The 15526-nt window shown below is 41.3% G+C and overlaps 1 protein-coding gene across 1 annotated transcript in view; it reads left to right on the top strand.

Annotated features, from left to right (window-relative positions):
• Nucleotides 1-15526, top strand: part of TMEM178B (transmembrane protein 178B) — a 233483-nt gene that overhangs the window by 49723 nt on the left and 168234 nt on the right. Inside the window, exon 2 of the mRNA XM_009288350.1 lies at nt 14574-14687. Coding sequence (XP_009286625.1) covers nt 14574-14687 — 114 coding nt within the window. The remainder of the gene's footprint in view (nt 1-14573; nt 14688-15526) is intronic.

The raw sequence follows: 15526 nt of genomic DNA, 5'->3' as shown, positions 1-15526 counted from the left end.
CTTGGCTAGTGTAAGCACTGCTTAGCAACAACTAGAACATCGGTGTGTTATCAACATTGTTCTCATCCTAAATCCAAAACACAGCACTGTACCAGCTACTAGGAAGGAAATTAACTCTATCCCTGCCAAAACCAGGACACCAGGATTGGAGTATTTTACCAAAACTGTGTCCCTGTATTGAGAATGGTTATCCCTGTATCCTGCAGCTGCTGTGGATATCTTTAGAAAAACTGTTTAATCCTTAAGGTGTAAAATCCACCACATTTGCAAATGAGTTATACAAAGATGTAGGATGATGTTATCAATTTCAGAAACTGGGCTACTTTCTTTTATTCCTCTCCCCATCTCTTTCAGAGCTCTGTGCTGCTAGCCCCTTTTTCTTGCCTGTTGCACAGTTGTGTAGCTACAAGCGTAAGTGCTATAACCCATCCTGTTAACCATGTAAGCTTGGGTGCTCTTTTCTCTAGGCATGATCATGCTAATCAGCTGCTGGAGGAGGCCATGTTAGTGTTTGTTTCTTTTGCTGATTCCAGCAATGAAAAACAAGTCTATTGTATGACAATTTGGGGCATTGACTCTTCTGCCAGTGAGTCTGGCACTTGTCTACCCTCACTGCATTTCTATTGCAGTATGGTACTAGCTTTTTGCTTCTCCTTCCTAAGTTTCCTTGTCCTGGGAGTGCTTCCCTGAATCTCAGCCATGTACCTGCCACCTTAATCTCGTGTTCCCTTTGAGTTAGGCTGTACTTAGAAACATTTTTGCTGAAAGTAATTTGAATGTAGTTAGCTCACTGAGCTTGTACTGCAGTCTCTTCCTAGCGCTGCATTTGGCTCTTACCCTGGTGGGTGGAATCTCTGGGCAAGACCATCTTGCAGCTGTATCTCTTTACTATGATTTTTGTCACAATTGTTGTTATTAAACCTGATATTTCAGGACCCTAGGGTATAAGAATAATGCTAATGCCATATTTTCTTAAAGGTTTGGATGTTTTCCAAAGAATGTTTTCCATTAAGTTGACATGTTCTCTTTGTACCGTTCACCAGAGTGGCTGATGGCCCAGTGGAGGCATGTTAAGAATCATCTTTTTTAAGCCCCAGTGGGATTCTGCTGGCCTTTCAGGCATAGGGGTGGTGGGACAAGATGGATAGGGACAATGTCTTCAGAGGTGTGATGCTTACCTTTTAGATAATGCTTGTTGCTGCTGTCAATAGATTTATATTAACTAATGGCTCTATGTGCATTTTGAAGCATCTCTTTCAACCTATGAATCCTTCTTGAAATGCAGCAGAAATATTTAGTCCAGCTTGCCCTGGCCAGAATATCTTATGTTGCAGTGAGTGGGAGATTTTCATATTGTGACCCTCTAATTTGATTGACATTTCAGACAGGAAGATGCAAGAAGCAATAGATTACTTTTACCAAATGACAAGAGGATGTTACAGGCAAGGGAACATCATGATACAACACCCTCCCAAAGCAAAGCAACATCTACCCCTCCTTGCAAAAAAAAAAAAAAACCCAAACCCAACAGCAGCAGCAAAAGCCCAGTCTGCTCCCCAATCTGCACTGACCCAGCAGTAGACATGTCTACTGGATGAGAGAGTCTCATCCCACAATAGTCTTTCTACATTTAAATATACACCAGCTCTGGGTCTAAGCTAGGGTCACATGGTTTTACAACAATTTGTAACTTTCTTTGGCATATAAAAAAAGTAATAGGTGCTATTAGAGCTACCTGGGTTTTCTCTACTCTGTTTTGCTGCCCTGTTACATAACCTGGGCTGGCTTTTGACATTTTTTATTTCTGCATTAAATGGCACATCTTACACATGTCTTAAAGGAAAAGAAATGCCATGAACCTTAGCTAACGTGCTTGGAGACTAGGTGCCTTTGGGATTTGGCTAGAGCAACTTAATTCCCAGTTGAAGGCCATGCTGGGAGTAGGTCTTCCCACTACTAACTTTCCTATATCTGGCAGCTATTGGCATATCCTGGTCCTTCCAGTTTTATATTGCAAATAAGCAAAGGGAAGGTTGGGGCTGGAGATGAGTTGGTCCCTTCTCAGTTTCTGGCTCCCTCTATCCCCATACAAGGGCATTTATCCTTTCAATATTTTCAACCACTCTGAAACATGTGTTGCTCATTTGGTGCAGCGTCTGCAGTGATGTTGAGATTCTAGACCTAATTTGTTGACTTAAGTACATTTGAGTGCAGCCAGAACTTGATGCTAGCACCAAAAATGAATTATTGTAGCATTTATGAAGAGGCACTCAATGTTTAAACCTTCTGGACACAAGGACATATGATGGTATTGCAAAACTCATCATTGGATAAGTAAGGGCACAGTCCAGTCAATTGGAAAAATATTTCTTGATGACATCCACCAACCTTTCCTATTTCAAATACTTCTTCAAGAATCATTTCCTTCTGTAAGGGAGAAACCACTTATGATTTCAGACAGCTGCGGAGAGATTAACAATATTTGTGGTTCATAGGTTTTTAGAATGACCAAATTGTGCTTTAGCTCATCTCACATTTCACAATACAGTTGTCTGATCTTCTTACCACCATCTTTATCTTCTTCTCCCTTTCCCTCTAGTTGTGTCTTTCAGTTTGACTATTCAAGGACTACTTTTAAAATATCTACACAACATTTAGTTTCTTAAGGCCTTTGCTTCATTCAAGCCCTCATGTACGATAGTAAGTCCAGTTACAACAGTGTAGCAAATGGCCTTGCAAGGAAAGGGCAGTTGGCTGTGAAATCTTTTGTCCCTCTGAATGCATACTCCTTTACAAAGGAAGATGGAGCATCCTTGTAATTTAGTGATGGCGACTCACCAGTTAATGAATAATTTGAACTAGGACAATCCAAGGAATGACTTTACAGGGAAAGAGCATGGTCAAACATGAAACTACTCCTTACTTTGGAGAGCATTTATACATGCTATCTTTATAATTCAGTGGTCTCTACTTGCCAATAAACAGTCCCAAGGTTTATTTCAAGGTAGTTTTAGTAGCTTGTGTTCATCAGGCTGCGTGATCTGGGTAGATATTCAGCTGGTAGAGTTTATGGAGCAAGAGACATTATGAACTTGCAGGGGAAACTCTGCTCACTTAGGGGTGGTCTTGTCTGTCAGCTTTACACTGCACATACATTTAATAACTGCAGAGTACCTTTGTCTGGGAAATACTTGTTTCGTGTATGAAGTGATGTCTTGAAAATGCCTTTCTTCCAATCACACTACCCTAACAGTTATCTGAAATAACTAGAATGGGGACAGCATAAAAAAAGGCTAGTGAATCTTAAGGAATCCAGAAGATAAGGATGTACTTACTAAGAAAGGAATCTTTCCACCAAAGAGAGAATATGTCCAAAGTCTTCTGTTAGCATAGTTTTAAAGTCTCAAGAGAGTCCTTATCAGCAAAGGAGGCTACAAGCTCAGTACACAGTAGATTGAGAGAACAGTTTATGGGCATAGCAGGGTGCACCCTTTCTGGTCTATCCATGCTGTAGTCTTCTCATGGGGAAAAAACCAGCCTTGCTTAAAAGCTCACGCTGGATTCCTTCCTCACTTATTTCTTTGATAGGCTAGCTGCCTGCTGCTAGTTTTTTTGGAACTGCAATCCTTTCAAATCCTGTGGTTTCCCATAGTTACCTTTTGTTGAAAATGTGCAAAACAGGATCCATGCTAATGGTGGTGTACTTCCCAAAATTTAAGGCAAGCCAATTCACCTCTTACATGTAACCATGCGAGTTAGGAAACCACATCTTAACTTCAGCATATAAGCAAAATGCTTTTTGACTATGTGCCAATCTTTAAAATAGGGGAAAAATACAGTTATTCTTCTAGAAATTGGTCTCCTTAATTTGATTCCTGTGAATCCCTAATATACGACACCTGCCAAAAACTTTATCTTTCTCCCTCCTTTTTCCTCACAATTTATGTTCAAGTGAAAGTTGTGAAACTTCCCCCCTGCCCTAGCTCAGTTGAGAGACAAAACCTACATGAAAATAGTGTCATATAGATATGTTGCATAGCCCACATAAGTCCTTTCATTTAAGTGATATTCTTAAGAGACTGCTGTAGGTGCTGGATGAGGCTGAGCCTGTAAGTGGGACCTTCTGGGAGATTAGTCTGTGTTAGGTCTCAGCTTAAGTTTGCTAATGTGGGATGCAAAGCATCTGAATGATTCTCTGTTGTGTTGTGGTTTCTGCTGTTTAAACACAAGGTTGAAGTGTTACAAGAACTTGAAGTGCTACAGGGAAGCCAAGGGCTTTCTCCAGCTCAGCAATTTGTGGAGCTGGCTGTAAACTAACAGCATGGAGACACAGAGAAGGGCTTATGTTCCTCTTGCTTTAAGAAGTAGAGGAGTAAATGTGTATAGAAAGGCACATTTACGTTATAAAGCAGCATATAAAATAGCTTTCCAAGGTACAGAGATAGGCATCCTTAGACTTCACTGCATGTGATCGCAGATCCTCAGCAGAATTAGTGATATCAGTGGACCCATCCTTATTTTCTTCTTGGCAATCTGGGACCCTGCTTTCCAGGCATCTCTTTGAAATAGGTTTCAAAGCTGGTTCAATAAATACCAAGCTTCATGGGAGTATCTTACTATGCGAATCAGAAGATGTACATTCATATACAAGAAACCTGTCCACGGCACAGCCTTTGCTGTGCTTTTTCTTTGGCTTGACAGCAGTGCTGAGATAATGCTTTGTTCCATGAGCTATTGGGTCATCAGTGAGTTTTTACTGGTAATTGCTGTCTCAGTGACTTTTTATTGATCATTTAATTTCTGCCTCCAAACAAGTAGGAGCAAATATTTTTCAGCCCTTTTAACCTCTCTAACTTTTCATTTGTGCTCTGCTTCCCTCTCCCCTGCGGCCAGCCCAATGCAAATAGGTGGACAAAAAGATTAATAGAAGCAAGGAGATGCCTTCCTCCTCTCAAGTGCCCTGTGGCTTGGAGACTGTTATTAATAGCTGAAGTAAAAAAGTGTTTCATAACCATCCTCTTACTCCAGCTTCCTTGCCAGCCCGCTTTCCTTGGTCCCTGGAGAGAAAGTGTGAGCTCATCACTTTCCAATGCAAATTCAGCTTTTGGTATCATACTTGGATTCTTTTCTTATCATGGGTGGAATACTTATCTTCTGCCAGCTGGTTGCTTTAAGCAAGCTGCTATTTGCTGGGATATCCAGAAAGCATGTGGGGAACAGACCTGGCAAAAGCTGTTCAGGCACTTTTTTTTCTCTACTCTGAAAATGTTGCTGTCTGCTCAGTGCATGCACACACGTCTGCACCTCTATCTTTCAACCACTGTGTGACTAAAAGGAAATTTAGATATTTCGATGTAGAAAGAAAAGTTGAAATTGAAATGTAGGTGTTTCAGTCTGAAATATTTGGAAGTGCCTGTGTGGAATCTGGTCACCATACAGCCCACGCATGACAAAGCTGTTGTGTGTGGAGATCCATAAGCTTCATGGAGTGCCTCCATTTCACGTGCACTTTGTATCTGATATTTTTCCATATCTCTAGAGATCTAATGGATCAGTACTGAAAGTGAGCTGGCAGGTTTTCATCCCAGATGGCCTGGGAAGAATGGGAATGGCATACTATCATCTGTTACCCCATTTCTGTATGGATAGTACAGGCTAGTATGGTATGTTGGATCCCTTCAACCATTCCCCCTGATATGTTTTCACTGTGTTTTTACAAGACTTCTTTACCAGCTGAGCATTGTCTAACAAGTTTTACTAAGCTAGAGGCTCTGAGAGAACCTTTATTTGGAAATCAAGTGAGAAGAACTGTAAAAGAAAAACGGGAGGAAAAAAGAGCAGGAAGGTTCTGCTTGTCACTGAAAAAAACACTTGCTCACTTTCCTAATGAAACTCTTTAAGCCATACATTCTGTTAATGTATTTGCTGGGTATGTGCCATTTCAGGGACAAAGTAATATTTATCTTATGAATGTCTCATCCTTTCAGTGGCTGCCAACTTGGTGAATACAAGCAAGCTTTTCCTTCAGGTAAAACAGAGGATGCTGTTGTCTTCTGAGTATGTTTCGCTGAAGTTCTGTGTTCATTGCATTTTCTGGTGGTCAGTAAAGACATCTACATTTAAAAAGCAAGTTTAGGTGATATTGTAGAGTTCTGGCTATTGAAATATCCCTTTGCCACTGGCAGCCTAGCAGACTTTCTACATTTTACCCAACAGGGAAGGTATAGGTGCCTAGTGTGCTTATAAGTACATTTATAGTACAGTTAGCAAATTATTTTCATGCAGAAAACTGGCTCTGAAGCAAAGAACTTGCAAGGGAGCAGTACAACTTGTGAAACGATCTAATATGGCTGATGGTTTCAGTTGGAAAAAAAAACCTATGAAATTATGAAAAATGTCAGTGTTTTAGAATTCTCAAAATACATTTATCAGACTTTCAATTGAAATAAATTTTTTTAAATTATTCTTTAAAGGTGTCAAAATAAGTTATATATGAATACAGTTTTGTGGCTGTACAAAACTTTTCAGTTGATTTGAAATTCTGGTTGGTTTATTTTTTTTCCTGGTTGTGTCAGTGTCCCCTCCCCTGTCCCCCCCCAGTTTTTCAAATTGGTCTTTGAACCCAAAACACAGACTACTTGTCTACCTGTATTTGTGAGTGTGGCTGGTGTGAGCATATCAGTGATGACTGCAGCTCTACAGAACTTTGCTGACCTGTGCTTCTTGCTGTGGTATTGTTCATGCCATGCAGCTGCTCCATATGCTTTTCTAGTCTTGGAGATCAACCATCTAGGTAGATAAGGCATCCTTCCAGGTGGCTGTCCTAGAGCTATGGTCGCTCAGGGCTGAATTTCCTTTGGCGGTCCTTACTAGGATGATTCTAACTGCAGAGACACAGCATGCAGCATAGGTTAGATCTACATTTGTAAATAGTGTGGTACAATGGAGGTGGATTTGTAAGAAACAATTGGTGCTTAGGACCTAATTCCACTTCATGTGTGTTTTCAGGGAGCGGATGTTACTTCAGACTGGCTCTGCTCTTGTACAATTAGTTGAATTCCCATTAGCTCATCTTCCAATTTAGCTTTGTTTGTGAAGTATCTAGTTGGCATGGTCTTACACCACATCGTGTTATGAACCAAAGCATGGTAACTAGAGATGATCAGGAAGTCATTTTCAAAAGTGCACTCCTGATACATGCTAAGTGTTACCATAGACACATTCATTGTCTCTCCCAATATGTGACCCTTGGGTCTGTCTGTGAAGGGGAAGGGGACTGTATCACATCCCTCTCCCTGACTTTTACATGAACCTGTAAATGGTGAGTAGAAGCTGATAGTGCACCTCTAACCACTTGTAGAGGTAGCAGCTAGGGGCTAGCAACTTAGTCTTAAACCCAAAAGACACAAACCCCAACCCATCAACTGAAGGGAGGCATTAGCCCAATTTCCTTGCAGCTCACAGCAAGCAACAACCAGTACCAGATGTTGTTTCACTTTATCTAGGACAAGTAGCAACAAGTCCTACTGGCAGACCAAGCTGAACCTCACTTCAGGATGATGCCAGAGCCAGCCAGGAACAAATATGATCTCCTGTTCTAAAAATTTGGCCCATGCTGTGGCTGAAAATCTATCTTGAGCTCCATTAATTAGAACATTGGCTTCTATTTATGCATGTAAGTTAATGAATATTCATCAGACATGTTGATTAAGGTGATGTTATTTGCATATTCTTCCTAGATTTTTAGACCTTAGGTATTCTAGTATTCAAGATATTCATATGGCACCAAGGGAAATTCTGATTAGGTATTAGGGGGAAAAAAAATCATAATGAAGGTGGTCAGATGTTGGAACAGGTGCTCAAAGATGTTGTGCAACTCCATTCTTGGAGGTATTTAAAGCTTGACTGGACAAGGCCCTGAGCAATGTGAACTAGCTTTGAATTTGATTTTTAACTTTGAAGTTGTTCCTCCTTTGAGCAGGGGATTGGGCTGGTTGACATCTAGAGGACCCTTCTACCTTAAATAATTCTACAATTAATGCAGAAGAATAATGTTCCTACATTTTTGGCATTAATAAATTTATAGCTGGGCACAAATATGTAACCAGTACTTTAATGGTTGGTATTACTCCAGAGGTAATGAAATAATCCTGTTAAGTGTGTTGCAATACTTTCTAATGAAGTCTCTGCCTTCATTAAGAAGACGGTTACTCATCATGAGTTCATTAACTAGTCAGCATATCTGATTGCAATTCTGTCATGGCAGCTGGTCAAGGTAGAACCTAATTTCTCCTCCTGCCTTCCTCCAGGGTTTAGTTTGACCAGTTAATGCATGCTAAAACTGCAACAACCACCTTGCCTATATTAAGGTACCTCCAGATGAGTTCTGATGATTCATACGAAGTGATTTAAGAGACTGAAGGCAGCACATACAGCTGAGGGTGATAATTCTTAAGTTGCACCAGCCTGAATGGCCAGGGCTGGTTTGGAGGCTGCATGAAATGCTAGCACAATTTAACAATTAACTTTTCTAAGGGAGACAAGACTTCTAAGACATTAACAGAAACGTGCCACATGCAATTGCTTTGTGTAACCTGATCCTAGCCCTAACTATGATTATAGCCCCTGGAAACCTTACTGAAATGTTATGCTAAGAAAAAACTATAAACTTTCTCTGCTCTACAGATTTTCTGAAGATAATGTGAAACAATTAGAGCCTAAATGACCAGTCTACATCTTTGGTCTGCTTGGCATGGATATGGTCACCCAATGAGGGAACAGTAACTAAACCATGGGATTAAGGCAATGTCTCATACAGAAGGCAGTTTCTCATAATGAATAGCAAATATATGTAGTGAGTGCAGTTTGCAAGCCAGAGGCTAAGATTCCTTTTACTAGGAAATGTTTGTGTAGTAATTCTCAAACAGATTTGTAAAAATTAGAGCTAGCACAAAGGGTGAATTTTATGGAATAAATTGCTTTCTACGAACAGTTCATCCAGAGGTATCTGCAACACAGAAGAAGGAAAAGCTGCCTGGAGGTAGCAAAGGCTCAGAACATCCATGTCAGCCTCTTCAGGGAAGCTCATCATATCAAAAGCCTTGGCAGGAAATGTAACAAAACAAATACTAGCTGTGCAGCTGGATCCTTTTTAGAAATCAACATACATACTACAAGAGAAGAATGGATACCACCTGGTTTCAGATCTCTGCATGTTGCAGAAAGCAAGGTGACTGTCATGTCAGTGCTAGCTTGTTGTGAAGTCTGGAATGGCCATGCCATAGTGCATCCAGAGCAAGCGAGCTGCTGGCTCCCTGCATCTGTCTGAGATTCCTGATTGCTCTTACCCAAGGATTGCTTCAAAGAGTCTTGGAGTGGGAGAAATTCTTATGTGTAGCTGTAAGCCCTCCAGCTACCAAAGGTAACTTGTACAGATAAGTCCAATGCCTGCGAACCTGAACCTTAAGGATGGTTCTGCAATCTGCAGCCCTGAAAGTTGGCGGGGAAAAATGTGAAATCTTGTAGCCCTCATTGGCAGGAGGGGAGTATAGTCAGATAACCAGTGTAAGTAACTCTTCTGTGTGCCATCTTGGGCTGGATCTGAAATGACATTACTGACACTTACCTAACTGCTCTCACAGATTGCCAGTTTCATGAAAGGCCATCTGAAGGACTACTTTCTATTGCCAGCTGTCAGATGAGTTGGTCTGTATTACGCAGAAGACTATATGATCACAGTGACAGTGTAAATTCCTGAAACTTGACAACCACCTTTGCAAAAGTTAAGCTGACCTCACAGGCAAATGCCTCTGGTCACGTCTGAGATCCAAATTTTAGGACTGATGTGACCAATACCCTGGTGGCATTTTGAATTTTCATTCTATTTCTTAAATTAACTATGGGTAAAGACTGTTTCTTAGAGCAGTTTGAAAGTGTTGAAATATTATTATATTTAAAGGCAGGGGGGCCCTTGGTGATGAAGAAAGACACTGGTCCAAAAGTTCTGAAAAATGTTGTCTGTTTACCCACCAGCCAAATACAGTATGGATACCAGCAATATGACCTTCCTTTTAATTGATCTCAACCCTGTTCAGCTTGGAGTGGGAGAATGGTTCAGTCACCCCCTCCATTACCAAACAGTTTGGGGCCTCTACTGGGGTAGTGTTTACAGCCCTAGTAATGCAGTGGGAGCTGAGTTTCACTAGCAGCTGAACTAACATCAGGATATTGAGATAGTTTTGAAAATCAAATAAAAAGAATTGCGCAGTGTTTTCAGGTGATATTCCTGCTATAGCACAGTTTAAGGATTTTCCTTGTAATGGAGAGAAAAGGAAATATTATATAATAATAAAGTGGTAGTGTGGAGCAATGCTCAACAGATATGGGAGGGGAACTGAGGAGGTAAGCGGATCAGTAAGTAGAGTGGCATGTTTGATGCTGTGAATACTTAGCTGCTCTGGATGAAGCTATCTCTAGTTTCCTTATCTCAATTTTACTTGGCATCTGAACTTTTCTGGAACAGGGTGTTGCCAACCACAGAGTTACAGCTGCTGAATCCCCTCTGAGCATCTGTGCTTATGTGAGGATGGTATGGCAGTTTTGCTCTGCATAGTTCTAGTTGCATCTTCCTGCTGATCCCTTCCCTAGCACTCTAGTTGAAGATGTCAGCCACTTTTCTTTAGGATTTTCAGCAAACATTTCCCTTTGATCAGAGGAACATAGACTGTACTGCGTCTGTCAGTGGAGCAGCTTTGTGGTTGCTTTGTGTTTCTTGTGGCCAGCTATAACACTTGCTATGGCAGCTGCATAGGTGAAAAAACCCACTCCCTGGCTTGCTCTATTAATACCATTCCCAGTTACTTGAGCAAAGTGCAGAGCTCAGCTGCAGTTGCATTTGGTCTTTCTGTTAGTGCTGAAGGCTGGAGATGCTCCATAAATTGCAATTACCCTACTGAGGGTATGGAAGGGAAAGTGTTGGGGTGTTTTTTTCCTTACTCTTGCTTCCCCTCCCACTGCAAAGACTGGAGCGAGCATAGCTATTCATTCATTTGAAGGTAAGGATTTCTTAGGGTTTTTCTGAGAGGACTTTCCAGGAGAGCAGTAGTTCTGATCCTTGCTGCAGTCACTGCCTCTGCTCTTCCAAGGACCTCTAGGAACTGGATGTTTGGGGGTCTTGAACCTAGTTCTCTTCTGTGTGGGACAAGTAGGAAAGATCTTGAAGTATGAAATCGTCACTGCTATAGACTCATCCTTTTCCTAATTTCTATTGACAGGTCCAGGCAAATGAAAACCTCTTTCTAAGTTTCAAAAGCTAATTCTCACCTCTAGCTAGACATACGCTGATGCAGTTGCATTAACTCAGCAGGGTCACTCTTCTACGTCTGTGAGAGCAGGTTTAGATAAATGGCTCATGTTTAAATGCCAAGCAATCGCAAACCTTGTCAGTTTAGGCCATGAAAAACTTGAGGTTCCCAGTAAGATCCTGCCTGCCTCTCCTATCAGCAGTGGCCATGTGGATGAAGATGGCTGCATGCTCTCTCCGGCAGTTGCTGCTGTTCTAGAATCTGAAGTAATTGAAGTGCTGGAAGCTAGTAGAAGACAGCTCTGAAACACTCTGAACTACATTCTCCTGAGTGTATTAAACTCAGCATTCATAGAGTTTAACAGCCTAAAGCCAAAAGGGCCCATTAGCTCCTGCAGGCTGACCTCTGGTATATCATAGACCGTTATGTTTCACCTGTTTATCTCTTTATTGAGCCCAGTAACTTGGATTAGACTCAAGTATTTTGAGCCCTGTAACAAAAAATTAATTAGGTTTACTCATTCTGGCAGTGAACCTATGCTTAATGCTTCAGAGAAGGGTGAAAATCCAGGAGCAGCATCCTTGTCTGTCTGACCTGGGAGTCCGTTTCCCCGTGTAAGGCAAGAAGTGGGGACAATTCCCAGGTACAAGTGAATTCTCTGTGCTCTGCTCAGCCCTGTTGAGTGCATACAGTGGCCAGCCCTGTTATTTCAGAGACAAGTAGGGAAAAAAAGAGAACATATCTCACCATGTACTCTGAAGAGCACTTTACCTTCTGGTCCCTACAAATTCTTGGTTGGAGTCATGATGGTTATTGGCTAATAGTTGCATGTTATTTAGGGTTGGGAACAGTGTTGAAATACATTGTGTGGTTGGAAAGGAGATCATAATGGAATTTACCATTCAAATCTGCCTGTACTTCAGCTACCACTGAACCATTGCCACTGCAGTTGTACTCTTAGTTCTAGACAGTCTTTAAACATGTACTTAAGTCTTGTTAAAGCCGTGGGGATGCAAGCATAAACCCCAAATTATATATGTGGTGAAGTGATGACCTGAATTCAGACCATAATCTCTCTTTCTGCTTTAGGCTTTGGTGATATAAGATAGTGAACAGCTCACTGCATTACTACTAACAGTATTTGCAGTAAGAATAAGAAGTTTGATGGGCCTTGCTAGAAATTAGCCTCTTTGGTGTAAGAGGAGGTGCTTTCTGCTGATTACTTCAAGAAATTATAGCAAATGGAACAGGATTTTTTTCTTCCTTCCTTCTGTATGCTTTTATTTTGAATCTTGGCTCTGTGTCCTTGTCTGCTACTCTATATAAATCTCTTCTCTGGGCAGGTATCTGATAACTTAAAGATTATTTTCTGACAAATAAGCATTTTTCCATTTTCTTGCCAATGCTTCTGATCCATAAAAACAGCTGAACAAAAGGGGATAGGAGAACCTATAAGAAGGCAAGGTTGTGATTTGGGGCTTTTTTTAAAGCTCTTTGCACACTAGCTGTCTTTTTTTAAATACTGTTCTTGGTTTGGAACTTTAATTCTGGGTGTACATTTGGTGCCCAGATGGTGCAGACTCACACAGAAGCCCATCACGCTGTCAGGGCAGGCAGATACATATGTAAATATTTTGCCTTTTTCCCCTATAATATTTGGCTTTGTCTAATCTAATTGCTGTCAAAGGCAGAATGTGAAGAATGCTTAAGAGGAGCAAACAATGAGGACCTCAAATGTTTGTATTGCACTAACTTTGGAAGATGCTAGTAGACTGCGATGTAACTAATAATTTTGTTTCATGGGTTTTCTTATTCATGCTGTGAATTCATGGTGTATGATCTAAGTTCATGCCAAATAATATTTTACAACCTGAGGTAGAAACCTGTATTTCTAGTGGCATAAAAGCATATTTAACCCCTTGGAGTTGTCGATATAAGGCTAATGGCTCTGCCTTTTCAGTTCAGGCTGACAGTAAGTGTTCTCTACCTGCCTCTTGGTGTATAGCATGCTTTTTTTATTTATATAATTCATTGCTTCATTTAATTTATTCTATTGAGTGCTTGTCTTAATGTATTTTTAATACATAAAAGCATTTCCAGCATAACTGCTTCTCTGACCAGTGGTAGCTAGTAGCAAACAGTGTGGCCAACCACATTAAGGATGCCTATTTACTTATTAAAGGCTTAATCCAAAATACCATAATATTAATGGAAAAATGGACTTTCATGAGCTTTGAATCTAACTGCTTAGTGAGAAGGTCTAATAAAGCTAGTGTTAGCTGAGGACACTGGCAAAACAGATATAGGAAATCTTGCTGTTTTTCATCAATGCAAGGATGGTTGTACTACCACAGGTTTCTGATCGGGTGTGAAATTTGGCTAGGCTGTAATTCATGGAAAGCATCAGGCTATACCAGACCCATTCCTCTAAGGACACTATGTAGAGAGATGCCAGGAGATCAGGACCTGGAGGCATGATTATTGTAGAGGAAGGAAAGTGGCTGTAAAAGGAGAATGTAATGTGACCAGAAGACAAACAGAATCAGCACGTGGTGCTTTTTTCCATGGAACGTAGATGAAATCCTGACTACAGGGGAAAAAATTGCCCATTTCAGCCATTTGTGTTGCCATCTGAGGCTCGTTATTCAGGGGTGCCAATAAATTCTGTTTCTAAGCCTGCTATGAAAATGTCTGGGTACCTTCAAGAGACATACCACAGCCTGTCACAATCCTTCTGCTTGTCTTGCTTCTTGGCTGTGGGGTGGAAGGGGGTCAGGAAAATTGTTCACTACCTATATATATTATTTTTCCTGTGCTGTTTTTTATTACTGAAGGAAAGATCAAAGATGTTTGCTTTGTGTGTCTCCTGGAGTATAGGCACTGAGACGTATTACTGCACGATAAGCTAAGATGTGAATTTACAGTTTCTACACAGTAAATGCTGATATGCCTGCTGCTAGCTCACGGTTCAGAGAAAAGAAATGAAAGAAGGGGTGATTTGCTACATATATATCTGATGGTAAAAGCAGGCACTCTGGCAGCTACTGCAGGGCTTTTGGTGTATCATAAGTTTGGATGTGAGCTTACCCTACAGGTAGCTTGTGCCTGTTGTGAGCCAAAGATGGCACTGGTTGTCACAGTGGACTGATGGTAGGGATTGCTTGGCTCCTAGCCTTTCCTTTTGGTTGTCAAGCTCATCTGGTCTACAGCTGGGAGGACATGTTGCATTAATTTAACAGCACTTTCTTTTCTGCATTTTGCCCTTCCCAGGAGCAATTGAGCGGTGCACGTACATCAAGTACCACTACTCCTCAGCGACCATTCCCAAGAACCTCACCTACAACATCACCAAGACAATCCGCCAGGATGAGTGGCATGCCTTGCGTAAGTGTTGCTGGCTTTCTTCTCTGTCCTCCTGACGTGCAGTCTAAGGGAGGTACTCACTGATAAATGAGAACAGCGGCTTTGACTGACAGTCTGCGCGGAGCCCTCTTCTCACATACAGTTTGTCTTTGTAGCAGACTGATCGATTTGTTCTTAGGACCTACATCTGTTTTTGCTGCTGACTAGAAATTCTGCTGAGGCATGAAAAAGTGGTGGTGGGGAAGAGGCATTCGTATGCAGAGATTAATATTGAGTTAAATACAAAAATGAATAACAAAATCAATGCCCTATTTTTTAATTCAGTAGAATGCTCTGCACGTGAGCATACTCTCACGCAGTTCATGCTGCTGCTGAGTTTCCTGCTTCCAGCAGAATTCATTGCTGGCTTTTATTGTAGAATATGTCCTGCTGCCTGCAGCTCCTGGGTCAGTGTGCCACCACTCTCCTTTGAAGATCTAGAAAGAGAAACACTGCACCCTTTGAGGCACAGGGAAGGAGCTTAGTCCTTGCTGATAACTGTAGCCAGTGGTCACCAACTTGTAACGTTTGCTGAAGCAACAAGATCTGACAGGGATGGAATTCCCTTGAAATGTATTGGCTGGCCTTAAAGCTTTTCTCCTTCTTATCTTGGAGATGGAAAAGGGTTTTCACTGATAAAATGGAAGAGGTAGGATTTCACAAGGAAGGATGCCACTGCAACTTGCTCTTGTTACTACATAGTCATGGAGACTGATGGGTGTCCTGAGCTCCTCTGTCTCAGTGGAAGCAGTTAACAGCTCCCTGAAGATGGCAGGGGTTGAGGGATGGTAATTCTGATTGAAAATCTTGAAAGGTGGTAG

The sequence above is a fragment of the Aptenodytes forsteri genome, unplaced genomic scaffold (genome assembly GCF_000699145.1).
Source record: "Aptenodytes forsteri isolate BGI_AS27 unplaced genomic scaffold, ASM69914v1 Scaffold56, whole genome shotgun sequence".
NCBI classification, from domain to species: Eukaryota; Metazoa; Chordata; class Aves; order Sphenisciformes; family Spheniscidae; genus Aptenodytes; species Aptenodytes forsteri.
The sequence above is the reverse complement of the archived record's forward strand: the minus strand, read 5'-3'. Positions and strand labels throughout refer to the sequence as shown.